We start from the raw sequence: 27003 nt of genomic DNA on the forward strand, positions 1-27003 counted from the left end.
AAACGGACAGTGCTCTGCTAGTTTATTGAAACGTACGCGTCTTCACACACTGACAATAAATCAGGGGAAATTTTATAATCTTTAGTATCTTGGGATAAAACGAGCTCTCCCTCCTTAGCCTCACCTCTTTAATAAACAGACTACAATATTGTCTTGAAGCGTTGCCAGATTTGACCTAAAATACCCACTGAAGCGATAAGAAACCCCAGTATATCAAAATATTTGTCCACCCCTCTGGAAGCCTCATAAAATTTTTATTACAAACACGCAGTCAGTTGAAAGATGATGCTGGTGCTTTATTTAAAGGGAAGTGAAGTAGGTATGGTTGCAGTACATATTAGCTGAAGCCAGACAGCTCAATGGATCAGATAATGTCTTATCTGGACAGTTGAGAGATCCAGCAACGATCAACTTCACAGCTTAGTTCCCTCTACTTGCATTTATATATGTATACATATAGATATATATATAAAAAGATAATCATATGCAGACAACAATCAAGGAGAATTTATAAGCACTAAAACGTTTTCTAAGAGTCAGTGTTCTAATTTCCAGTTTCTCCTTAAGTACCAGCCAGCCTGCAGGTAGTAGAACAGAGAATATACCTTTAAAGATGCATGTGATCCAGGAGGCCAACACAGCCAGAGCATGCCTTAAATATACTTCTTATCAGTGCAGTGTTAAACTAAGAACAGTTTACCTGATATCTCACCTGGGTTCTCCCATTCACAAACGTACATACAACAACCCCTGGTACAGTACAGTTACTCACTCACACACTGAGCACATACGATCACGACAGACATGGAGAGACAGCCGAGAGGTAACATGAGCTAACCTGAAGATGCAGGAGACTGCGTCCCTGCGCAGGGGAAAAGGCTCGGATATCGTACTGTAACAATGGAGGTCTTCTTTAATGCTAAACCTTATCCCAGCTGGTTAAAAACATTCTTAAGTACCGGAAATGTATTGCTACACAGTGTTACTCATTTGAGTTCATCTCTCTCTATATATTATACATAATATATAAATGAATATTAAGCACAGTTTGAGGATATAGCTATATCTGCTATTCTTTTTGTTGTGAAGTACAGACGTGAATTATTTACAGACGAGGGCGTCAGTGCACTTTCAAGAATGAGAAGTAATTTCTCTGTCCTTGAAGATGAGGGGAAATATTTAAATAGTGACGATGAAGTCTGACAGCTTTCAGAGTAGAGAACAGCAGCATGGAGCAGTGGGTTTAACTGCTCTGTTGAACAGCGAGTACAATGAAAGCTATCATCGATTTCACAAAAACAGCTCCCGAAGCATCTACATGTGAGGTGGCGCTCTAACACCTGCTTGCATTGATTTGCTTTGGATCCATCAGCCAACAGAGCAACTGATCACTAAGACCGGCCCCCACCCGCCCCTTCCTTTTCACAGCTAATAAATACAGAATAAAACAACACAATATTCCTCTTTTTTTTGTCTGCACTCCCAAACTTGCTGGCCATATCCCCGTTTACAGATCAGAGGTCTGGGAAACGACTGGGATCTTCTTTGTAATCGGCGGGGATGAAGAAAATGGACTCTTCGAATTCGTCGTAACGGAATTCCTGAAAGGTGACGGTCGCTGTGATCGTGGGGAAGACGGGGATGTCTGTGAGGCAGGAAACACACACGCAAAAGAAGGTTATTGGTGATCCTGCTCCTGAAACTCATCTACTCACAGGAATGCAATGACAGGTCGCTTCACATACCGAGTTTGACAGGAAAACCAGGCGGAAGTTTCATCTGGACAAACTCTCTGAGTTTGTTGAAGTGCTTGAACGGAGCTATGACCTCCAACACATTCAGTAATCTGGAAGCAGAAGAGAGTAAATCAGAACCTCACAAATTCTTACAAAAATAAATAAAAAATTAAAACAGATTCAATGCAATTCGAGATTTTGACTGAATTGCAAATCTTGGTAGAGGTTCAGCCACTTTCTCCACTCGACCTTCAGCACACACACACACACACACACACACACACACACACACACACAGAGTTTCAAGTCATTCTAAGTGGTGATCCTCTGAATTTATTATTCATAAAAGACAGATTCACATTTGATCACGATGTCATATGAAAGGCAGATTTTGCCTGGTTTGCTGTAATAACTTCGCCTGCTGATACAAGATTTCTTCGTCATTTCAAAGTTGCAGTCTTTGCGTTGCCCTCCTAAGCGGCATTCTAAGGAAAGGACATTTCCCCTTTAAAAGAAATATTCACTTGCATTGTCTGAATGAAACTATTCCAGCATCAGCATTAGCTCTAAATGACCCTTTGATTACATCTGAGCTGAAACTAGATCACTTAAATAAGTTTAAAAACAACAAAGTGATAGCCAGTATGAACAATAAAGGTAATCCTTTATTGACTTTGTACTTCAGGTTAACAATTTCCATATATTATATAGTTTGATATAACACATAAATAACAAGAGGATAGTTGATACCGGCTATCTGCCGATATGTCGTGATCGGCATTTAAAAAGTAAAGGGAGGGCGGGAGAAATAACCTTTAAGCATGCTATGAGTGTTGATGTTTCATAGTTTCTCCACTAGAGGGCTCTCTGCAACTTCCCTGTTGGCAAGACGAGAAATCCACGACTAGGGATGGGTATCGTTTAGGTTTTATCCGAAACGGTGCCGGTGCTTAAACGGTGCTCAAACCGGTGCTTAAAGAATGGAGAACACAAAATTGGTCCAAAAACCTCTCATGTTCAGCTGTTTTTTAAAAAAAAAAAAAAGATAACAATGTTAGCCTTTTCTGCAGCTATGGGGCATATATGGTATCACTCTTGGCTGGAAGCAGTGCTTAAACAATGGAAAAACCACAAACTTTGTCCAAAACCCTCTCATGTTTAACTGTTTTCCACTTTTTCTTTGGTCATTTTAGCCTTTTTGGCCAGGGTGAAGGGAGTATCTGCCATCAAACAAGAAGACAGCCGCATGTAACTACCACGGTGTTTGCTAGTTCACCTTACATGCATTAATGTAATAACGTGGTTAGCCTACTCAACGTAAATTACACACGAACAACATTAAGCTACTCACGCAGAGAAGAACGGCTCCTGCTGCCATCATCATCCGTCATCATTTCTGCTACACTGGCAGGACTAGGGGCCAGGACTCTCCTCTTCGGGTTTTTGGGGGATGTTGCTACCTCCGGGTCCGATAACAGGCACCACACCCGCAGTAGATGCGCTCGGTGTGAGGTCTCGCAGCAAGCTATCAAATACGGCGCATTTTTCGGCTTTAAAAAAAAAAACCTATGAGTCGCCAGGTGTTTCACCGGATTTGAGGTGTTACCTCCTTTGACAGTATCACAGTATCAGCTTAAAGCACTTGTTGCAGGCTGCTGAGTTTGCATATTTTGCTGTGAAGTACAGCCATACTTTTGACCGCTTTGCCTTGGGCATTTTTAATCTGTAGCTCTGCTCTAAACGAACATACGTACCTGGACCCGCCTACTATCCTCGGAAACGTAAAATGATTGGCTAGAATTCAAAGTGTATGACATCTCAGGGAAATAAAGCACCGAAATGTGCGCTGCTTTTCGGTCTGGTTACTACCGTTTATGTCAGATGGCACCGGATACCGGTACCCATCCCTATCCACGACTTGTCGCAATAATCTTCTTATCTTGTCATTTTATCTTAGTAAGGACTAAAAATAAATAAAAATAATGGAATGGTTTGTGTTTAATGTCTGAAAGAAATATAAAAAAATATCGTCCTATATATCGGATTTTTTTAATTACAAACTATCAGCCTTAAAAATTCTACATCGGCCTGGCTTTAATTTCTGTGAAGTACTTTTCTGTGCTGACGTCTAAGGAATGTTAGACTTCCAGACACAGGAAGTTATTTGTGCATACTAACTCATTTTTAGGACAAACGCACGATTAGGGATGGCACCGGTTCTGACATAAACGGTAGTTGTCACTACCCGATCCGTACCGGAAACCCGATCGGTACCCCGCATGCGCGAAAGGTGTCGACTTCCGGTCGTAGCGTTTTATGATAGTTATGGGTCAGAGTATCTGTTAAGATGTTAAGAATAATAAGTATATGTTAAAATGTTTGCAATAATGAAGCATTTCAGTACAATGTAGACAAAAACAAAAAATAAAAAGATAGTTACGGATCGGGACTCCCCGATCGGGACTCCCCGATCCGTACTGCGCATGTGCAAAGTCGGACCGTACAAATCGGGTCTGTCGGTGTCACTACCCGATCCGTACCGGAAACCCGATCGGTACCCCGCATGCGCAAATCTTACGTCACTTCCTCTCTTTGCCAACATTTTTTTTTTTTTTTTAAATCCTTTATTTAAACATCAGTACAATACAAAATGGAATTAAACAGTACCACAATAATGGTGTTGTACTTACAAAAGAATTGTATGCATAAATAAACAAATACAAGAACAGTATTTAGAAACAACAATATAAATATGCTAGGGGGAAAGTAACTGATCAAGCCAAAGAATAAAGTGATTGAAAGATTTGGATTTTTTCACAAACACCAAGTTTTTATAGCTTTTGGGTTAGTGGAGTTCTTAATTGAGTTAAGATACTGTACAAGTTCAAAGGAGAATACATAAAAAGAGGGATGTCTTCCTAAACATTTGGACTTATGAATATGAAATTTAGCCATTAAAATTAACAAGTTAATCATATATCTGTTATCAAAGTTGAATTGTTTTTGGTTTTTGTGCAGACCAAACAAAACATATTTCCAAAACAGTACAAATCCTTTAAATATATTTTCTGAAATAAAAACACAAAAACTTTGCCAAAAATCTTGTACAAGGTTACAAATTCTTTGCCAACATTACGACATTCAATATATTTGAATGATACGATTAGCGCCCAGTTAGCTCCTAGCATTTCTCAACAGCTCTGCCTCCTTTTCGACTGCCCGGGACATTTAAACAATAGATAATCCGTATACAAACAAATTCATGCTTTTCTCCTCAACAGAGAGTGTTCCCCGATTGAACAACAGCGCCGTAAAATAAGAAGAATGGCGCCTTATTACAGACTTAATAATATTGATTTAGCAACGTGTCACGTGAAGATTCATCAGCCAGATTAAGTGTTTACTGACAATTGACAGTGATAGCGGACATCATCAACACTATTCCAGTCAATCCTCTCAACACAGACAAGCATAAACACACTCGACTATCACTAAATCAAATTTAACACGCGTTTGTAATGACGCCAATTCAGTTTACAATAGGGTTCATTCGCGCGGTCAGCAGGTGGCAGTATCCTCATACACTGGGGAGTAAACTGCCATTAAACCAACAGAAGAAGAAGAAACCATCTGCACATGCGCGGTACGGATCGGGTAGACCCGATTTGTACGGTCCGACTTTGCACATGCGCAGTAAGGATCGGGGAGTCCCGATCCGTAACTATCTTTTTATTTTTCGTTTTTGTCTACACTGTACTGAAATGCTTCATTATTGCAAACATTTTAAGATATACTTATTATTCTTAACATCTTAACTGATACGCTGACCCATAACTATCGTAAAACGCTACGACCGGAAGTAGACACCTTTCGCGCATGCGGGGTACCGATCGGGTTTCCGGTACGGATCGGGTAGCGACAGTCACTACCCGATCCGTACCGGAAACCCGATCGGTACCCCGCATGCGCGAAAGGTGTCTACTTCCGGTCGTAGCGTTTTACGATAGTTATGGGTCAGAGTATCTGTTAAAATGTTTAGAATAATAAGTTTATCTTAAAATGTTTGCAATAATGAAGCATTTCAGTACAATGTAGACAAAAACGAAAAATAAAAAGATAGTTACGGATCGGGACTCCCCGATCCGTACTGCGCATGTGCAGATGTTTTCTTCTTCTTCTGTTCGTTTAATGGCAGTTTACTCCCCAGTGTACTATGATACTGCCACCTGCTGACCGAGCGAATGAACCCTATTGTAAACTGAATTAGCGTCATTACAAACGTGTGTTAAATTTGATTTAGTGATAGTCGAGTGTGTTTATGCTTGTGTGTGTGGAGAGGATTGTTGGAATAGTGATGATGATGTCCGCTATCACTGTCAATTGCCAGTAAACACTTCATCTGGCTGCTGAATCTTCACGTGACATATTACAAAGTCTGTATTATTAATTTTGTAATTAGGCGCCATTCTTCTTATTTTACGGTGCTGTTGTTCAATCGGGGAACGCTCTCTGTTGAGGAGAAAAGCATGAATTTGTTTGTATACGGATTATCCATTGTTTAAATGTCCCAGTAGTCGAAAAGGAGGCAGGGCTGTTGAGAAATGCTAGGAGCTAACTGGGCGCTAACCGTATCATTCAAATATATTGAATGTCGCAGTGCTGGCAAAGAGAGGAAGTGACGTAAGATTTGCGCATGCGGGGTACCGATCGGGTTTCCGGTACGGATCGGGTAGCGACAGTATTAACTAGACCGAAAAGCAGCGCACATTTCGGTGCTTTTTTTTCCCGAGCTGTGATACACTTTAGATTCTAGCCAATCATTTTACGTTTCCGAGGATAGTAGGCGGGTCCAGGTACGTATGTTCGTTTAGAGCAGAGCTACAGATTAAAAATGCCCAAGGCGAAGTGGTCAAAAGTCTGGCTGTACTTCACAGCAAAATATGCAAACTCAGCAGCCTGCAACAAGTGCTTTAAGCTGATACTGTGATACTGTCAAAGGAGGTAACACCTCAAATCCGGTGAAACACCTGGCGACTCATAGGTTTTTTTTTAAAAGCCGAGAAATGCGCCGTATTTGATAGCTTGCTGCGAGACCTCACACCGTGCACATCTACTGCGGGTGTGGTGCCTGTTATCGGACCCGGAGGTAGCAACATCCCCCAAAAACCCGAAGAGGAGAGTCCTGGCCCCTAGTCCTGCCAGTGTAGCAGAAATGATGACGGATGATGATGGCAGCAGCAGCAGCCGTTCTTCTCTGCGTGAGTAGCTTAATGTTGTTCGTGTGTAATTTACGTTGAGTAGGCTAACCACGTTATTACATTAATGCATGTAAGGTGAACTAGCAAACACCTGGTAGTTACATGCGGCTGTCTTCTTGTTTGATGGCAGATACTCCCTTCACCCTGGCCAAAAAGGCTAAAATGACCAAAGAAAAAGTGGAAAACAGTTAAACATGAGAGGGTTTTGGACAAAGTTTGTGTTTTTTCCATTGTTTAAGCACTGCTTCCAGCCAAGAGTGATACCATATATGCCCCATAGCTGCAGAAAAGGCTAACATTGTTATCTTTTTAAAAAAAAAACAGCTGAACATGAGAGGTTTTTGGACCAATTTTGTGTTCTCCATTCTTCAAGCACCGGTTTGAGCACCGTTTAAGCACCGGCACCGTTTCAAAAGTACCGGTTTGGCACCGGTATCGGATAAAACCTAAACGATACCCATCCCTACGCACGATAATATAACACAACACGTGTTAACTGAAATCACCTGGTGCAGTTAAGCGCTGCGCTTCCTCCCGCTCACTTCCATGGGTGGCGGTAGCTACAAGTTAACCGTCCAGGTCTTTTCTCTTTCATGACTAAAACTGCCTTTCATGTAAAAGTTAAACCTAAAACACTGGAGTGACACTGATGGCTGTGCATGATGATAATAAATCAGTTTCTGTGAACCCCCAAACCGATTCACAAGAAAATAGTCCAGTGTTTTATTTCATCAATCACACAAATCACACACACATACAGTTTAGAGTGAAAGGTAAGAGGGCTGGGGAACTACCAGCGCCAAGGCTGGAAATGATGCAAGAAGTGCAAAAGGTTTATCGTACAAATTATATTATTTATTATCAACAACTAGAGCACTGTCTATTTTGGGTGATTATGACATTAAAACCGAACACGATCAAATAGTAAACATAGCATATTAAACATTACAAAGCAAAAAATGCAAAGGGGAAAAATTACATTAAAAAACCATTAGCTCTGATAAAGACAGGTTTTTATTGCTGTCTCCATTAAGGTTCATTCAGTAGACAAGATAAAGCAATTTATTGTCTTTACTAAATTCCCGTAATATTTAACAGCATTGCCTGTAACCCATTACAGGCAAAACCCGAGCCACATCCCGCCTGAATCCCAAATGAGGGCAACATGAAATGATCTTTTAAAGTGCTGGATCTTTTTTATTAGTTCTTTCCTACACAAAGTCGCCAAAAGACTACTTGTGACCGCAAATAAAACCAGAACAGAAGGTGGGAGCTGGGAACATGCAGCAATAACACTGAAACCAGTGCTTCTTAGACATGAAACATTTAGTTGATTGATGATGGAATTAAAAGCCAACTTTCTGATGCACAAACATGCAATCCACTGAAAGGATGGTTTAGTTCATTCCATCTCAAAGATAATAAAGTATCTTTGGGATTAAGATGATTCCAAAGAGTTCCTGAAGAATTTCCTGACACATACAAAACAGTTTATCAAGGATTCACATCTTGGCTCATCTGAACACTTACATGATTAGTAGAGGGACAACAATCCTCAGGACAAACCCCAACACCTGTTAAATACCTGGGAGCCTCCCATCAGTGGCTTTAGAGCTAATTAAGCCTCTTGAAGGAGACGTGAAAGTTTCACAGACTAAAAAGAAGAACCTACACTGACTTAATCAAGTCAGATAAAATATTTTTTGGGGGAAAAATCGTTTCCAAAATTTAAAACTGAAAAACTCTTATCAGCCAGGCCCATCATTTGGCCCGACTCTGAGAACAAGACTCAACACACGAAAGCCTTGCAGCTCCAAGCTTACAGGTGCATACAGTAAGGCATGAAAAGAAGCGAATAAGAAATTTTAACTTCAAACAAACCGTGCCGGGTTCCCATGGTGGCCAAGCTGAGCCAAAGAACATTTTTGGTGAGGATGGTGAAGGTGGGGGAGTGTTTGAATTTTGTGATCTTCTCATCAGTGGCTCTCTCCCACAACCAGTTGAAGCCCTTTTGTCTACCTGGCCCAATTATCTGATGTGATTCATTTCATCTCTGCACTACCCTTTTCTGGTATCCCAAGTGTATCCACCCAGGCTCAATCTGCACAGAAAGCTTCGCAAATAGATCTAAGGAGCAAGGGATGTACTTACGACTCAATGCCTAGAGGGAAATCCTGGCTCATGGCTACAGTAGCTTTGAAGTTCTTCTTGCTTTCCTTACAAACAAGCTCCCTGCCAAGATGAGGTGGCCTGAAGGTGAGAAGAGGCACAGACGAACACAAAAAGATGTTATTTCACACTCAGCAGTTATACATATTTTCTTCTACCTGCCCTGAATAAATTCCTAATTACAGCGACGACTGATGACATCGTAGAAAACACAAGGTGCTTACTTTCCGTGCTCCGCGGTTATGTACTCCTCCCATGAAATTGTATTGGGTGCTGGAGCTGTGAGGGACTGCCTTCTCACGGGCTGGAGGGCAGAAAAACATCCGTCAGTGTTAGCACCATTCACCGCTGGCGGATGAAGCCACGGCCCTGAATTTTTTCCTTCTCACCTCAAAACTCTGCTCACTGATGCTGCCTCCTTTACTTAAGCTCTCCATGATGGCTTTGTTCCTCAGGATGTCTTCTTCACTTAGGTGCTCCCGCCGTTTCCGTGACTCCAGCACCAGACCGTTCACTGCATAGAAGTCAGCCAGGAAGTTTCCAACTCTCTCCTGTACAGGAAACAAACAGATGGTGCCATACTTCCAATGCAACAGCAGTAAAAACAACATTTCAAACTTGGGATGTGCTGCACAGGCTGTATGGAGGATCAAAGTGAGGCTTGTGATGCCTTCAAGGGGTCATGAGGTAAAACCTAAGGGCTAAGTATGTTTATTTCCCTCTAATCTTTCAATGTGCTTGTATGTCTTCGGGATACCACAAAAGAAAGAGACTAAAATGAAGAAGCAAAGAAAAAAACAAACGCTTTTTAAAGCAGTAACTGTCAAACTGGGGATCATAGAGCCACTGACACCTCGATGCTCAAGGAGCTGAACTTATGATACATATGTAGAGAAAATGAGAAAATGAGCTCATGTGACAATCAGCTACGGACCATTACTCTACACTAGCCTTAATTTACAATAATTAAGCACATCCAGAACTACACAGGTCAATGAAGACTGATTTTTCAACATACATGTGATGTTTAGGATATCTGATAGAATATTAACATGAAAAATGGCTATTTTACTTTGATTTTTTAGAGTTGTTTTTACTTTTGTGTTTCACAAAACATTAGGCTAAAATTTCAAGCACCACGGCTCTGCTGTTGTGCCTGAGGGCAGCCATCTGCCTGGGTTGCAGCTGATCCTGGTTCACCTGGATGTTGCTTCCTATTAAAAGGGAGTTCTTCCTTCCCACTGTTGTAAACCTTACACTATAAAACGCCTCGAGGCAACTGTTTTTGTAAAATGGGAAAGGTCCCGGTGCTTAAAAACCCCAAAGGTCCTTTAATATGTTTTTTTCCCCCTTCTTCATCCTAATGTTGTCACATTGCTTTTGCTTTAACCATACTGTGAAATAAGCCTTACTGTTTTATCCTCTCTGAAGAGCCAGCCGATCTGACTACGAGAGAAAGTGATGGACTTGGTAGAAAGGGTTGCAGAGTAAACGTCGCTGCTCATCAGAATATCCACCTCCTCTTCTGTCTCCATCTCTGACTCCTTGGGGCAAAAACACTGAGTCAACTTCTTGCTGTTCATTTCTTTCACATCTTTCTGATGACATGATGTGAAACAGAGGTCTCCTTATGCCCCCCCAGTTACCTCGTGGTGTATTCTTTGGTACACTTTTGCTTCATTGTCCAGAACCACAAAGGACTGGGATGGTGCGGCATCGCCGTTGAAAATGAAGCTAAGATCGCCGCGCTGACATTTCATATCGGTGAAGTCTATGAGAGTGGTGTCAAGTCTAAATCAAGAGAGAGGAGGAAGAGTGTGTGAAGATAGTTACGTCCTACTTTTCAGAGCTAAAAGAAGTTCTCGACCTCAATAGGAAACATATGCTACATTAAACACACGGTGGTGTAGATGGGGGCAGACTTTAGCTAGTATTTATATCTTACCTGATATTGATGCCCTGCTTGTAGATTTTACAGGCATCAGATGGCAGCATCCGGGACAATAAAGGCACTACAACAGATGAGACGTGCATTTATTCAATAGTGACTTCCTGCTGTGTTCGCACTTAATGGAGATTTTTGGGTGAGGTTACAGCTCCGGAAATTTTCAAAGGATTTAAAAATCAAAAGCAGCCTTATAAACTATTACACGCTGTAGCTGTGTGTGAGAATATGTTGCAGAAAATTTCACATTTGCGTGAAAGTTAAAACTCACCCCAGCTCTGAAAGTCCCAGTGCAGCTCCAGATAAAAGTCACCGAGCTGCACCAAAGCATTCAAACACATCAAAAGGTCAACGCACAACATAACAGAAAGTTCAGATTATACGTGCATCATCACTTGATATTGCATGCTCACGGGTAGTCAGCAGACATTTAACCAAATCAATACAGAGAAGGTTTTTCAAACTTTATGGGACTAAAGCTTTAACAATGTCAGTGGAAAACCTGAGTTTGTCATCGCAGTGTTTAAATGAGTCTCACCTCTCTGAGAGCTTTGAGTAATTTTGGCCTCTTGTCCTCCACACTCTCCCTCGACTGCTGCTTTAGTTTCCGCAGTATTGCTGTGACTGGGGGAAGACAACAGGGATGGATCATAATGGATGTGAATTACAAAAATGTGGTATGACTTTCAAACTCATTTTTTACATTGTGTGCCCACTGTGATCTTAAGTGGGCCGGGCAGGCGAAACTGTCCTTTCTGTCAGCGTAAAGATGTTTAGCTACACATTAAATCCCTGAAATATCTTAATATAAGAAAAAGAAGTGGCAATTTTAACAGCATGTCTAAGTTTTTCTAAATGATTTCATTGTTCAGCTATTACTTAATTCCTCTGGTTTGCATAAATGGTCATAAGGCTATCTTTACCAAGAGCAAAGACTGTAAAACTTATAAAAATAAAGTTAAAGGTCCCCAAAATGTAAGCCCTCTTTCACATTTTCAGCCTGCCAGTGGGCCAGATTGGAGTCTTTGCCAGGCCGATTCTGGCCACCTGGCCTTATGTTTGACAACCCCGATCTAAAGTCACAACTGTGCATTTTAACAGGAGCTGCTGAGTGCATGTTATTAATACATTTTTAAACCCCTAAAGCATGAGTATTGGCACAAGCCACAAATATTTTATGGTGGTCACCCTCTCTTCCAGCATTTTCAGATGACCTTTCGCGCTGAGGGAGATATGAGTGCCAGGATATGCATATTTCACAACCAGTCCACAGGACTGAACTCTGTCACCCAAATCCTGACACACTGATTGCCACAACAGTTAAAATTGTCTGAATTTCATAGATTATTACATAACACAAAAACACTGAATCCCACCCAGCTTTATATAATTTATATAACTGTGCAGACACCACAGCTGTGATTGGATCGGCTGATGTAACCCGTTGGCTCGTGAAGTGCACGACTTCCTCTCACAAACTGACCAGCGTCCTCTCAATGATACCAGAATGAACCAGAGGGCAACAAAAAAAAAAAAAGGAAAAAAAATGATATCTCAGCATATCTCACACGTATCCTTGGTTATTTCAGCCAGGGGAAATATTAGGCAGAAAATAGACGTGACCTAAAAGAGAAGTGCTGACGAGGCACACGCTGCTGCACTCGGGCAGTTGATAATCGCACGTCCAGATAGTGAGCTGCTGACACGATGGGCACATGTGTAAAAGTGAAAGCTGATGACTGATGACAAGACTGCAGTGCTTTGTGACAAGCTATAACACACACAAATAGACACTTGACATTTGGCAAACCCCATTATTATTCCTTGCTCTCTGTCTCTCTTTAACACCAGCTGTGCACCGGCTGAAATTTAGCCAAAGATTTAAATCTAAATATCCTTTGTCACTGGATTATGAATTTCTATGCATGGTTTAAATGCACCCGGCCCCCTCTCTGTCCCTCTGCCACCCCTTCACCCTTGTGAGTGATGTGACCTTCTCAAAAGCAAAGCTCCCGGTCCCAGTCCCAAGACAGCCTGCCACAGCAAGCACAGAGAGCCGAGACGCATACTAACAAGGGCTGAGGGTCATTATTCAAACTACCAGGCCTCAAACGCTTTGTCGCAGGCTGTGTAAGAAAATGATGCTCATAGCTCACTCGTATCATCTATAGAGCCAAAAGCAAGAACTGAAAATGTGCAGCTCAGCACAGCTACAGAAACTAAAATAAATTATTTACTATTCAGCCCTTTTAGCAGACAATTTATATGTTACTTTAGCTTGAACAAATCGCACTAACTTAACCCAAAACCTACAAGGACAGAGGAGCGAATATATCCACAAAGCATTAGCTGGGACCTTTTACATGTCATTTGACCCATTTCACTAGATGTCGAAACTAAAAGCGGTAGCATCGTTAAGCAGGGCAGTGGCAAGCTTTAAGCTTGGGGCTAACACTAAGCCATTGCTAAGGCAGCGTTCCAGCCCATCTGGATGGTGAGTGCTCAGAGAAAATCCCCACCATAGCTTTTTAGATGGGATGGCCAGAGAGCACTTGTTGTGGTTAAACACTTACATGACTAACAAATGATCCTAACACTTATCTCATTACCTTACGACAATGCCGGAGGAGACAATTTGCTAGAAATTCTATATCTTCAGCATTATTACACAAGTTTTATTTGTCAAAAAAAATGAAACACTGATCTAACCCTCATTTAATGCAGACACGTTTTCTGAAACTTAAGATTTCATCTATAATCAGAATAACTCATTTGATTCCTGATGCCAGTACAAAACATGTGGGGAAAGAAAATCCAACCAAAACACTGCAGCTATCAAGCTGATGTTCAGTAACACCACTACAATATGAACATTCATACAGAACACCTTCCCAATTACCGATATGACTGAATAACCCACAAATACTGTCTAAAGAACACATTGTATATCTATATAACCCTCAGATAGGCAGAACTCAGCCTAACTGTCAAAACAGGGAGTGTGTATGATTGCAGGTGTGACACTGAGATTGTAACAAACAGATCCAAATATGAAAAGCTCAAGTCAGTCTACAGCTATTCAGAGTAGTTTTTAAAGGCTTACTCATTTGCCTGTCACCGTAGCTGATGGCTTCTGCTAGAGGACTCCATCCCTGTGCATTTTTTATCTTTACAGGTGCATTATGGGCCAACAGGAGGAGAGCGCACTCTGAAAAGGAGGAAAAAGAGAAGAAAACAACCAAACAATGAGTGACAAATGTGATTAGTTCTACAGTTCTGTTACTGCTGCACTATCACTACATGCATTGTTATTAGAAACAATTTTAATATTTGCAAAAGGCCACTATATAGTGTTCTGCACATGCTCAAATTACGCTCATTTACAGGACCATGATTTGAAGGGTGGGTAAAACGGGTTTACCCACAATAATGTTTCTCATGCTGTATACTGCTGCAGCACTCTGTGGACTTCCTGACTAAAGTGCTTCTCTTTAAGGATCCTCTCCTAAAAAAGCCAGTTTGCTTTAATCGGTGAGCTGGCCTGACAACATGTTTAGAGCTGTGAGTGCTGAAATCGGACCACAACCATTGCCTTTAACTTATGTGAATGTAATCTCATCCATTACAATGTCAGGGTTTTAACAGCAGAGAGCAGCAGGTTCAAAAATGGCTCGAAAGCGACATGTGGTTGATATTAGTCATAACGGGCTGTGTTTGTGTCACTGTTTGACAACTGAAATAACAAAGTGTACATCAGAGCAGCTTCAATTTAGAGTAATTTCTATAAAGACACAGCGCATGGGCGCAGAGAGAGCAGGAGAGAAGCAAACAGATGGTAATGATGGCCACATTAGAGACAGACACATGCTTACGCTAAACATTTCCTGCATGTCGGCGGAGTTGCCATAAAAACTAAAAGTAGTACACTTGGTCTTCAGTTACTCAAATGACAGGAGTGCATGAAGACTCTTGACTTTACTCATTCCTACAGTTATACTTGGCAGATTTGGCTCTAGCAAGGAAATAATGGCAGACTGTGAAACAGCTGTCTGCATCTGGATTAAGTTGAGGCAGCTGTTCTGTCTTCATTTGATGGCATGCCAAAATAGGCATCAGACAGCCACTTTGTTAAACAGTGAAGTAGGTACGGGGCAGCTGTGGCTCAGGTGGTAGAGCGAGTTGTCCACTAATTGCATGGTCACCAGGGCAAGAAACAAATTCTTTTCTAGTAGTTCAGTTTAATCTGTACCAAATTAAGGTTTCAGGACTAAAGGACTTTGCGTGGTACACAGACTACAAAGAACTTTGAGTCAAATTTGTGATATAATTGACACATAAATGAAATTGTGTCTCTGTGCCCATAAATTGGCTTCTTTGTATGCAATTACTGATATATGTGGATTTCTCTGAGCCTAACTAATGTGTCATACCAAGATTATGTTATCGCTGCTCTGCAGAGGTCAGATAAGACACGGTTATGCGCACAAAGGGTATGTGGGCTATTCCAACACAGGAATAGGGAACTGCTGCGTTCAAAGGGGGCTTTTAATGAGGATTCAAAATACTCTTTTAATAAAGCCATGTTAGGCCACGGAGAGCACGGTAGATTTAGTCAAATTTCCTGGGCTTAAGCAGATACTGGAAGATTACTTTTTCAGAGTGCTCTTGGTAATTTTGTTTAATCCAGTGCAAGGTAATAATAATTTTAAAATGAGGTTATTTCATTTTACTACTCTATGGTTCAGCATTACCTTTGTGGCCCAACATGACAGCCAGGTGAAGAGGTGTGTTTCCTGGAATTAAAAAAATAAACACATCAAGTAAATATCAGCCTCTAGCACAAACACTGTAAATGTAAATGGAAACATGACAGCAGAAAGCTTACCATGCACATCCTTCTGGGAGATGCTGTGGGTCCTGATGAGAGAGGAGAGCCTACGCACATCTCCCTTAAACACGCATTCATGCACAGGGAACTCCAAGTCGTCATTGGTCAGGATTATTGGGTTCTTGTTGTTGTCACTGACAACTGATGTGTTACCGTTGATGTTGTTGGCATTGAGCTGCTGCTGTTGTTGTGCCGAGGTTTTGATTGACTTCTGGAAAGCCTTGTTGGACTTGAAATGCTTACTGGTGCCGTTAGAGATAGTCCCGTTGGAGGTCTCATCGTACGTGTCCATTATCTCGTCATTTTTGTTCGGTTTCTTGTGGTCCTTTCTCATGGTGCGTATCTTCTCACCTGTCATGATGTCTATCGTGCGGTAACTGGGGAACTACACACGAGGCTAACGTTTGGTGAAGATGCGATATGAATCCGGTTGGTAGTGGGCATTAGCAAAAAAAATCCACAAATATGAAATCTGCTCAGTCCTATTAGAAATTTTGAGCTAACGGCCGGCGACGCTTTTTCGCAACGCTTCTGTTATTAAAATAGCGGTACGCGGTTCCTAGGACACGTTAGCTAGCTGCAAGAAAATGAATATGGTTTGATTTATCTATGGGTGCGGCGATGAAAACAAAAAATAAAAAATAATGACAAACATTAAAAAAACCACACACACAAACAATGAATCGGGAGAATAAGAAAGAAGAGCAAACGACTACATCGTTGTCTCTTCTACCACGTCTCTCGGATGCAGGTTTAAAACGGTATCGACGCTTTGCGGCTGAATTCAGGAGAATGGGGCGATACAACAATCCTGAGCCTCAGCTAACATCCCTGCTAACCCCGTTAACAGGCAACTGACAGATCTCGCGAGATTATTCTATTGCGTCATCTTTATGAGACGCGCGTACTTCTCCAGAAGCAACTCGCTGGCTAGCTAACGAGCTTGTTTTTGTTTACAAGAATGGCGACCTCTAAAAAAGGGAAGAAAGTTGTTAATCAAGAGGAACTTCGACGGCTAATGAGGGAGAAACAAAAGCAAGCCAGTGACAAGAAACGCGTCGAGTCTCCGTTTGCTAAATACAACAGTCTCGGTCACCTCAGTTGTACCCTGTGCAATGTGCAGGTGAAGTCCGAACTACTGTGGCCGGCGCATGTTCTTGGGAAACAGCACAAAGAAAAGGTTGCTGAGCTGAAGGGAGCAAAAACTCAACCGGTGACACCGCAGAGTCAACCACTGAAGCGGAAAGCACCCGACGACGAGGACGTTAACGGAAAAAAGGCGAAACCCGCAGCGGCTCCTGGTCAGCCTTCGTTAGGACTGCCAGGAAATTTCTTCGAGAAACCCAGCGAGAGGGCAGCTGCGTCTTCACAGAAGACTCCAGGACTGAGCCTGCTGGCTGGAGTCTATGATGAGGACGACGATGATGATAATAATGAAGCTACTGGGGAGACAGGTGAACAGGTGGCCACACATCCGCCTGCTCAGAAGGATGAAGCTGCAGGACTACCAGCTGACTTCTTTGACAGCTCCATCCCACCCACGCCTGCAATCTCCCATTCAGGCTCCATCCTCAAAGCAGACGTTCAGGAGAAGATCCCAGAGAAGAAAGACAACACAGCCGAGGCGCTCCCGGAGGGTTTCTTCGACGATCCGGTTAGAGATGCCAAAGTGCGCAACGTGGACGCTCCTAAGGATCAAATGGACAAGGAGTGGGAAGAGTTTCAAAAGGAGATCCGACAGGTGAACACAAAGTCCGAGGCCATCGTGGCAGAAGAAGACGAGGAGGGGCGACTTGAACGTCAGATTGATGAAATTGATGAACAAATTGAGTGTTACAAGAGGGTGGAACTACTGAGGGACAGACGGGATGTGGTGAAGAGCAAGTCTCTGCCCAGAAAACAGGAACAAGTGGACACTGGCGACAGCACTGAAGAAGAGGAGGAGGAAGAAGAGGAGTTGCTGGGGCTTTTGTCACAGGACTGGAGAGCCAAAGGAGCTCTGGCCTGACTTTCTCTTGATATGTGTGACTGACCTCAGTTTTATTCAGAATATTGTTATAACCTTCCTCAAGGTGGATGCCAATGTGTTCCAGTTTCCAAAAACTGTGAAGTTTGTGAAAATGTCTATCAAATCTTTCTCCCTTTGTATATTTCAGACTGGATTGGATATAATTCTAGTAAAAGACCTGAGTGCCACAGACACATGAGAATTGCCACTTTGTCTTATGACACAAGGAATCCAACAATCAAACCTTTAACTGTGTGTTTATTCATTGGTGCTCAAACAAAGACATTCATAAAATCTCTCATTTACATACAGTAGCAGCATGGACCCAAAATCTATGCAATGGTGGCCAAAGCCAGCTAACCAATGTCCCGCAAAAACAATTAGTTGCCTACGTTAAGTTATAAATAATGCGTTCATGTTACATAAAAAGGAACATGCAAAGCACAACAGAATTAAAAAATGCAACATGTTGGATTATGTCTCTAAAGCAATTTTTTTTATCATCCCAACCCCATTTACAAGGTAACTGGATTAGATTACATTTTTACAGCATACAACAAAGTCTGAATATGACAAATCTATGATGTAAGTACATTATTAGGCCATTTAAATGCCATAAAATGAGTCAAGTCCAGAGTGACGATCAGTGCTTCTTATACTACCTGTTACATATTGTGAGCTATGTCTTCTGCCTTTTCACTGCAATTCTACACAGGTAACATCTGAATCATTTTGTTATTGCTACATATGCCTCATGAGTTACGGCTTTAAAAATCTTTTACGTGACTTTAAGTGTTCGTAGCCCTTCAAATCTGCAAAACATCAGGAAAATGCATAAAACAGAACCACAGTCACTAGATATACATGTACAGATGGATAATATACATGATCCAAACCATCTGAATAAGGTAAATGAGGAGGGGGAACAATCAAACTTGTATCCAGCGTAGAAAAGAGCATACAAAAGTATGTTTTTGGAGAAGTTAGGAAATTGTCTAAAACCAAAACAAAAGCCTGACAAAGCTGTTTATAGTAGTCATTTGTAAACATTCATAAAATTCTATCTCATGTTCTATAAATAAAGTTTACGTGAGTTGTACCAGGTGCCGGCAGGAGGAAAGTCTGCTATACACTGACAGTTACAGCCTCAGTAAAAGCTAAATACACAAAAACTTTACATCAAGATGAGACAGGTGGTCCAAGGAACGAACAAACCAACCAACAAATAAAGACAAGTACATGAACGCTGCAAGTCTTAAGATTCAGGGTAAAGCATGAGAGTCAAAATAATTCACACTTATTTTTTATGGATTAATAATATAAACCGAGCCATTTGTTAACATAGGAGCTGGATGTTCTATATACAGATACTCATTTGGATTGCTGTTAAAATTTAAGATGCTTTGGGGCTGACACTGGGTCGAAATGGACTCGAGGATGGGGAGCGAGTACGGGGAATGTCAGTGTCACTTTTTCCACAATCAGTATGATAAATATTCAGTTCAGGAAAGTGCAGCAATTACAGAAAAGAGGCGGAAACCCCAAACCCCACAGACCCAGCTGGGTATTCAATACTGTTCACTGCTCTCGGTGATGATGATGTGCTCACAAACCTAAAGCAGCTCTCAGCTCCTTCAGCGAATACTTCTGATCCCCGTCAGTGTCAAAGCACTTGACGATACGATGGCTGGGTGTTGATGTTCCAAATATTTCCCTCAGGTCCTCGTAGGTCAGACTCAATGAATTTTGTTCAGCATCTGTCTGCTGGAACATGCGTTCCAAGTCTGTAACAAAAAATATTTTAATTACAAACAAAATTTGTACACTTTGGAAATATTTAATTTTTTGGTAAAAGCAAAGCAACAAGTTCTGAAGCCTCCTCACTTCTGTCCCATTAGTTTGTTTTAAAACATCACATAGCTTATTAAGATTTAAAGAAAAAAAACTCATAAAGAACATCAGGATTCAGCATTTATGATTTTAGAGTTAGAGCCGAAATACAAGGCATATACAACCACCAACAAAAAGTTGCCCAGTCTTCAGCAGATATGTGTACTGCACATATAGTGACTGGATGGAAATGCAAACTGCATTTTCCTAATTGTAAACAAATATGGTATATAACTGCTATGGTGTGGCTCAGTTTACCACACAAAACTGAACCTGTTTAATCCAGAGGTTGTGGCATCACTGCTTAGAAAGTGACCGCTCACATTAGGGTCCTTCTTCCGTCCTGCAATCCATACCTGCACTCATGAAATTCAATTATTTGCTCTTAATTATGTTTTAATTTCATGCCAGGACTTTTGACAGAAATCTAATTTCATAGGTTTAGAGCATGTCCACACATTTACAGTTTTCTAAGAAAAATGCATTTCCGCACCACTCTAGAATTAGGAACTCTACAAGTGAGTCTTTTAGAAATGCCTGATATTAGGTTTGCTAGTATGTGTGGAGATGCTAAAACATTCTTCTGGACACAGATCATTTTCATATAAGTGTGGATTTAGCCTCACTGTACTACAAGGATATGAAAGGACTGCTATGGTTTTGTTCTTGCAGCGCCTCGAAAGCTCATTAACGCAATGTATCCCTTTTGCTGAATCAATGCAAAAAAAGTATCAAAATAAGATTAGGGGATTATGCGCTGGGCTATTTGTTGGCTGAAAGGTAGTCTTATCATCTTGGTAAGGTTGCCAGGCAACAAGCAGAGACTCCTTTCATTACAGCGAAGAATCAATAGTCTCATTTAACTTCACAATAAAGCCAGCGTGTGTAATTCCCAATATTTTGATTTTTTTTCTTATGAATGCTGAGATGTGTATTTTATAGTGTTAGAGCGCACCTGTCAGAGAACCGATGCCAGGCAGTGACACCGTCTTTGGACATTTTGTCCAAATATGTCTCCTCGAGCGGTTTGCAGTTAAAAAGGGAGGATGCCTGCTTGTCTGTGGCTCTGTCAGCGGGGTGGTGATCTCTGTCAGAAAATACATAAATAAAGAAGAAATAAGCATTAAAATGCAACACGGAGCAAATATGACCTCTGTAATAAGCTCCCTTTTGTCTACACTTTACCCTGCACATCCCCCAGTGTTGCTTTGGTTGTTGTAGCTTCTTTCACCGCCTCAGTTGCTGGACTTTCACTGCTGACTGCCGCTTCAGGTGCTGGGTCATTGTTGGTCAACTGTACAGCAGAAGATAAAATAAAAAGTGCTTACAGTGTTCCTGTAAATCCTGGTATCAACACAACACCACAAAATCAACAAATGGAAGGGAAAAAAAGGCTCATCATATTACTGACGCTTTGTTTTGAGCCATTCTCTAATGAGGCCACTCTCTGATGAAGATCTGCCACTGTAGAGAGGAGGATGTGGATCTGCTCATCAGTCCATGTGTGGTGCTGCTCCTCTGTCTTGTTAACCTCACTCATGGCTTTTCTCAGGTCTGTTATGTCCTATAATGATTAAAAAGAACATGTCAACCATCTCATAGTTAAGGGAAAAGAGATTTTATACCAAGGTGTTAATGGGTTCAGGTTGACAGTGTACCTTATATGACTGCTGCAGTCATGGTATCAGGTAGATGGAAGTGTACAATTACTTTCTGTGTGTCTTTTATCTTCCTGTTGTGCTAATGAAAAATAATGTGGAGAAAACATTCTGCAGTCGTCTCGGATATTTGACCTAGTTTCACTCTGCAAACTAAAGCATCTAAGCTCCCAAAATAGATTGGCACTTGTTTCATGTATTATGGATGGAAACACAAGGCATGAATCCAAGAAATGACAGGACCTTCTTAACCCAGCAACTCCGTCAATGTAAGCTTGACAAGAACTGCAAAAGCATGCATGCATTTGTGGTTTAACAAGTTAATCTCGCTGTGGCGAAGTTCACCTCAGCTTCTGGTTTGGATCTGTGTAACAGTTAAGCAGATCAACTGACATTTCATCGACTGAAACGCCTTGGTCACGTCTGAGTAGATATGTCTCAATTCTGAGTGAGACTGAAAGTACATTAGACAGCAGGACACCAAGTTATTTAACGCATTCATTCCAGTGCGCGCAGTACTTGTTTTATGCGCACACCTGTCTCTATACGTCCATACATAAATAATAAATAAGATCTGCAGCCTTCAGCAGCATTTGAAGGGAGCAGAGATGTAAATAAAAACAGACAAGCTGTCAAACAACATAAGTGAAATCCAACTTTGACATTGACTCATAAATTAATTTTTCAGCTTTGCTCATGTGAAATACTAAAGCTATCCTATTTCTGAAGGAATACAGCTACTGATTATTCTGTGATGGTTGTCAGCTACCAACACTGCATTAACCCTTCAATATTTGTGAAAAACAGCTGGGAAGGCTATACTCATGGACCCTTCTGCCTCTCACACAATTTATCAACATTGAGAAACAGTCGTAACTACTGAGACACACTGAGATATATAACCACTGGCTACTTTATTAGGCATATCTTGATAGTGCCAGCTAGGATCCCCTTTTTCCTTCAGAACAACCTCAGTTCTTAGTACATAACGAGTGGTTATTTGAGATACTGTTGCCTTCCTATCAGCTTGAAGCAGTCTGGTCATTCTTTTCTTTTCTGACCTCTGTCATTTTCACCCAGAGAACTGCTGCTCACTGGATATTTTTTGACACCATTCCCTATAAACCCCAGAGATGGTTATGAGGAAAACTCCCAGTAGAACGACAATATGTGAAATACTGAGACTAGCCCATCTGGCACCAACAACCATGCCACATTCACAGTCACTTAAATCACTTTTATCCCCCATTCTGATACTCATTTTGAACTTTCGCTCATCTTGACCATAACGACATGCCCAAATGCATGAAGTAGCTGCCACATGTTTGACTGATGTTCCTAAACATGCAGTTGAACAGGTGTAACTAATAGAGTGGTCACTGAGTGTATGTGGATGATTGAAAAACACAAACAAGAGGGTTGTGTACATTCTAGAAGGAAAGTAAAAAATTAAAAATAAAAATAGTTACATTGAAGTGACTAAAAATGTTTTTTGCATGTGTAACTACACAGAGCAAAATATTAAAGGGAATTTTTTCTGTTCTCTCGTTTGCTTAAATCTGCATAATTAACAATTAAAACAAAACGTAAAACCTAATTGCTTATACATATATACACTTTCTGAATCAAGTATCATGACACTAATACAAAAAAAGAAAAACTGAGTGTTTAAAGCAGTCTCAGATTTTTGCTTTCAAAAATTATTTGCGCATTTAATGTAATTATTACCTGAAATCTTTCCCAGGTTTATTATCAACATACATTAATGTAACTGCATGCAAACAATGGCCAAATAAGGGAAAAGTACAATTAGTTAACTTCAAACATACACAAGCAAGAAGTACAAAAGCAATCTGAAAGTGTGAATGTGTGGAGGAAGCGCTTGCAAGATCTGATATGCTCTTTAGTCACAACATGTAGTTGTACCAACTGTCAGTTGTTCAACCAAAACTATTACAAATGTCACTGATAAATTTACCACTGTCTCCTTCAAGTCGTCATCTTTCTTCTGAGTTTCAAGAGCAGCCTGCATAGTCTTCACATCGTGTTGTACACTTGTAAGTGTGCTCCCAATTGTAGCAACACTCTGGAAAAGAAATTTATTTGTAAAGTCACTTCTAACAAAATTTTTAAAAGGGGGAAAAAAGTACAAGGCATCTTTTTTCTGTTTTTATTACCATTTTCTTCTCACCTTTTGAAGCTCTTCTACTGTTGTTGGAAGGCTAATTAAATCAGCAGCGGATTTCAAGTTGGCCTTTAAATGGTTTACAGCAGAGTCCAGCAAACTGATCTGTACAAATAAAAGACACAAACCATCCATGCTTCACTTTATTAGGGACACCTAACAAAAAATGCAATCTAATAGAACATCCCTCAAATTTACCATCACTAATGTTATAATATTCTGTTTGTTTTACATATTTAAAACAAATGTATGTGGTGCTTTTGGACTGTATTACTATTACATTATTATACTAGGTATGTCATTTTGTCCATCTTGCTTTGAATTTGAATGTTTCAGTAAAAATTTAACATGTTCGTTACTAAATTACTAAAAAGCTGACGTCTTAGTCTGGTGACTTTAACAAACTGGCATCTTTATATATTCAATCATTTTATCTCAGCAAACCTAAAATTAAGACTAAAGAGACTAAATAAATGTAAAAATCTTATTCTTTGTTTCTACCTATCATTTGAGAAAATTAAAAAAAAAAAAAATCCAATCCAATTTGTAGGAACATAAATTATGCATTCTTTTTACAAGTTAACACCACAAATTAAAAAAATATACTTTAACTACTACTGTTGGCACCACTTCTATTTCATGTATTATATCTGCGATTTCGAAAACTTTTCTAAAGCAATTTTCAGCTACATGGCATGAAAAGTGCATCATCCTGAGTTAAATCTCACTTTAAGTTTAACTACCACTCAGTAGCTTATCATTAACAGCTTAGTTTTGTATGTATGATTGAGTAAATGTCGAGGTGGTTTCAAAACCTCCAGACAGACATTACGACTGACCTTTCGGTTCATTTCTGTCAGATTGGACCAGAGTTTGTTCAGGCCTCTGCCACCGTTCTCAATATCATCAAGCTGTCTCTCCTTGTTTTTCAGGTCCTCGCTTAATTTTGGTATTTCACTTGACGAAACCTTCTGGCTGGATTCCACTGTAACAAAAAACAACATAAGTGTTAAAATAAAGGAATATGTGACTGTTTAACTAGTATATAAAAGGCTTGTGTACAAAGTACAAGACCTTTTTTTCTTTTCTTTTCAGTGATAACAAAAAGATAACAAGGTTTGTTTAAGAGTCTTACTGCTGTGCAGCTTTTCTTTCAGGGAGTCCAAATCTTCTTTCAGAGCAATCTGCATCCATATGAGCCCAGCACAGGCCATGACACAGGCAGCTAATATGATGAACAGAAACAAGGGATAGCACACATTGCAGCACTGTGTGTAGCTTCTTCTGTAAAGAGAAGAAACACAGTAACGTGAGACCGCTTTACAGCCGCACACATTCTTCCATTTTTAATGAAGGAGATATTTTCAGAAGGCTGTGTGCTATGTTATGGGAATTATGAGGATTACTTCTAAGCAATCATGCTTCAGAAATCTGGATGGGTAGATTCTATACAGTCAATGATTTTCCTGATGCTCCGAGCACAGAAGCAGGAGAGTGAATTGATCTGACAATAAAGAGGTTTTCTTTTCATCTCTGCACTATAAAGGCAGTGTGCTCGATGGGAGCTGACTGTTGAAATGATGCTGAAAAACATATTTATTATTTTTGCATTTTCCTATGTATCCCTGAAGTTTATAAAATAGTGACAAGCCAGTCCCAAAGCATGACACATTAAAACACAAGCACGCGTTATTAAAAGTGAATTCAGAGGTAGAATTCACTTTCAGATTTTCTTTAGAAACTCAAAGTGAATTTAAGGCATCTTATTAATGAGGTCAAATACGTAGGAAAAAAAACCGTGCTAATTATACACACGTAACAAAATCTCGTTAAACTGCTCACTTACTTCCCAAAGTTGACTCCGCCGTTCATGCCGTTGAAGTCGTCATCGTCGGAACTCGAGTCCGACTCCGAGTCCGGAGGCTCGGTTCGGAGAAGCCGGTGACCGGAGCCCTTTTTGGTCTTCTTCCTCTTGCTGTCCCCGAGACCAATCAAAGCATTTAGCTCCTTCCTCTTCTTCATCTTCTTTTGAGGGGTCAGCGAACCCGCCGAGCCCGATTTAAACCCCACTAAATCCAATGTTTTGTCCAGTTTGGTAGATGTTAAGTTTACGGAGCGGAGCTAAGCTAACTTAACGTCCTTTTGCTAGCTTAAATTTCAACCAGGCAATGGTGCAAACAGATAAAAACACATCGGTTTTTGGATTCTTTACCATACAAATAATACACGAACAAAGTGTTCGGTGTGACGTTACCCTCCGATAAATAAAGGAGCTTCTCTAAAATAACTTGTTCAACGCGCTACCGGTTAGCTTCCTCGGCTAGCATCTGACAGCTTCCTAACGTTTGCTAATGCTGGTCGCCGCTGTGCTCTTACAACATCTCATTGAGTTTTCAAATTTGCTGCTCCGGCCTGTGTCATTTCCGAAACACAGCATTCAAGTGTTTAAATAAATCAATACAACCTGTCGGTCATATCGTAAACATATTTCCAACAACAATTTGTCCTGCTGCCTGTGTTGTTTGGGTAGGGCGTCCCAGTAATCTCACAGCTCATTGGTCCAAAACGGTGCCACTTCCTGCGCTCCGTTTTGACAGGGAGCGAGCCATGGGAGCAAAACACCAGCCGTCAACGACAGACAGACAGCAGTTGCACGGTCGTGTCAAAAAGTGACAGATAATATTTAAACTGTTGTAAATGACTTATAATCTGTCACTGTGAGCCAGGGTTTTGCAAAACAATGAAGACCGATAACAGTGGAACACAGAGTAGGTGCAATAACGCTGAGTCATATATATATATATATATATATATATATATATATGAAACAAAAAATTTGATGGAGCTTTAAAGAAAACAGACGACAGTCTATGAATATTTGATCATTTGATTACAGTCTATTATATACTTTAAAAGCACCTGTTGTCTTGTAATGTTCCTACCTTTCATGAGTACAAATGAAAATTTCACGGTGTAATCACTGATGATTGTATTTTTGTGTTGTCTTTTATTACTTTTTTGTTTTTTGGTTTAAAGTGGACTATAATGACTGAAATAAAAAAAAGTTTACTTCAGTTCAGGATGTAAATTACAGTACAATAATTAAGAACGGTGTTGTGCACATGGCACACATAATTTAAATATCAGATAAATATATTCCAAAACAAACACACACATATGTAGAACACTAGATTCTGGACATCATTTATTTACAGACTGAAATGTATGTATACCTGTAAACATGTCAAGTTTAACAGTAGAATGTT

At 40.5% G+C, this 27003-nt stretch overlaps 3 protein-coding genes across 3 annotated transcripts; 1 reads left to right on the plus strand and 2 right to left on the minus strand.

Moving 5' to 3' along the window:
- Window positions 1-275: 275 nt before the first annotated feature.
- On the minus strand, window positions 276-16891 carry LOC102776848 (ankyrin repeat domain-containing protein 13C-like). Its single transcript, XM_006786397.3, has 13 exons — window positions 15994-16891; window positions 15860-15901; window positions 14212-14316; window positions 11647-11732; window positions 11380-11425; window positions 11109-11175; window positions 10810-10954; window positions 10576-10707; window positions 9553-9714; window positions 9388-9467; window positions 9146-9244; window positions 1746-1846; window positions 276-1645 (listed from the first exon to the last, which is right to left on the minus strand). The coding sequence occupies exons 1-13, from the start codon at window positions 16352-16354 to the stop codon at window positions 1515-1517; spliced, it is 1557 nt and encodes a 518-aa protein (XP_006786460.2). The 5' UTR covers window positions 16355-16891; the 3' UTR covers window positions 276-1514.
- znf830 (zinc finger protein 830) lies at window positions 16882-18478 on the plus strand. Its single transcript, XM_006786398.3, has one exon. It carries the CDS (start codon window positions 16958-16960, stop codon window positions 18002-18004), a length of 1047 nt encoding a protein of 348 aa, XP_006786461.2. The 5' UTR covers window positions 16882-16957; the 3' UTR covers window positions 18005-18478.
- On the minus strand, window positions 18252-26302 carry efcab14 (EF-hand calcium binding domain 14). Its single transcript, XM_006786399.3, has 9 exons — window positions 25584-26302; window positions 24873-25021; window positions 24577-24722; window positions 23744-23842; window positions 23531-23638; window positions 21306-21458; window positions 21080-21188; window positions 20850-20981; window positions 18252-19788 (listed from the first exon to the last, which is right to left on the minus strand). Exons 1-9 carry the CDS (start codon window positions 25757-25759, stop codon window positions 19610-19612), a joined length of 1251 nt encoding a protein of 416 aa, XP_006786462.1. The 5' UTR covers window positions 25760-26302; the 3' UTR covers window positions 18252-19609.
- Between the last annotated feature and the right edge of the window lie 701 nt (window positions 26303-27003).

The sequence above is a fragment of the Neolamprologus brichardi genome, chromosome 18 (genome assembly GCF_056152115.1).
Source record: "Neolamprologus brichardi isolate AB-2024 chromosome 18, ASM5615211v1, whole genome shotgun sequence".
In the NCBI taxonomy this organism is placed as follows: domain Eukaryota; kingdom Metazoa; phylum Chordata; class Actinopteri; order Cichliformes; family Cichlidae; genus Neolamprologus; species Neolamprologus brichardi.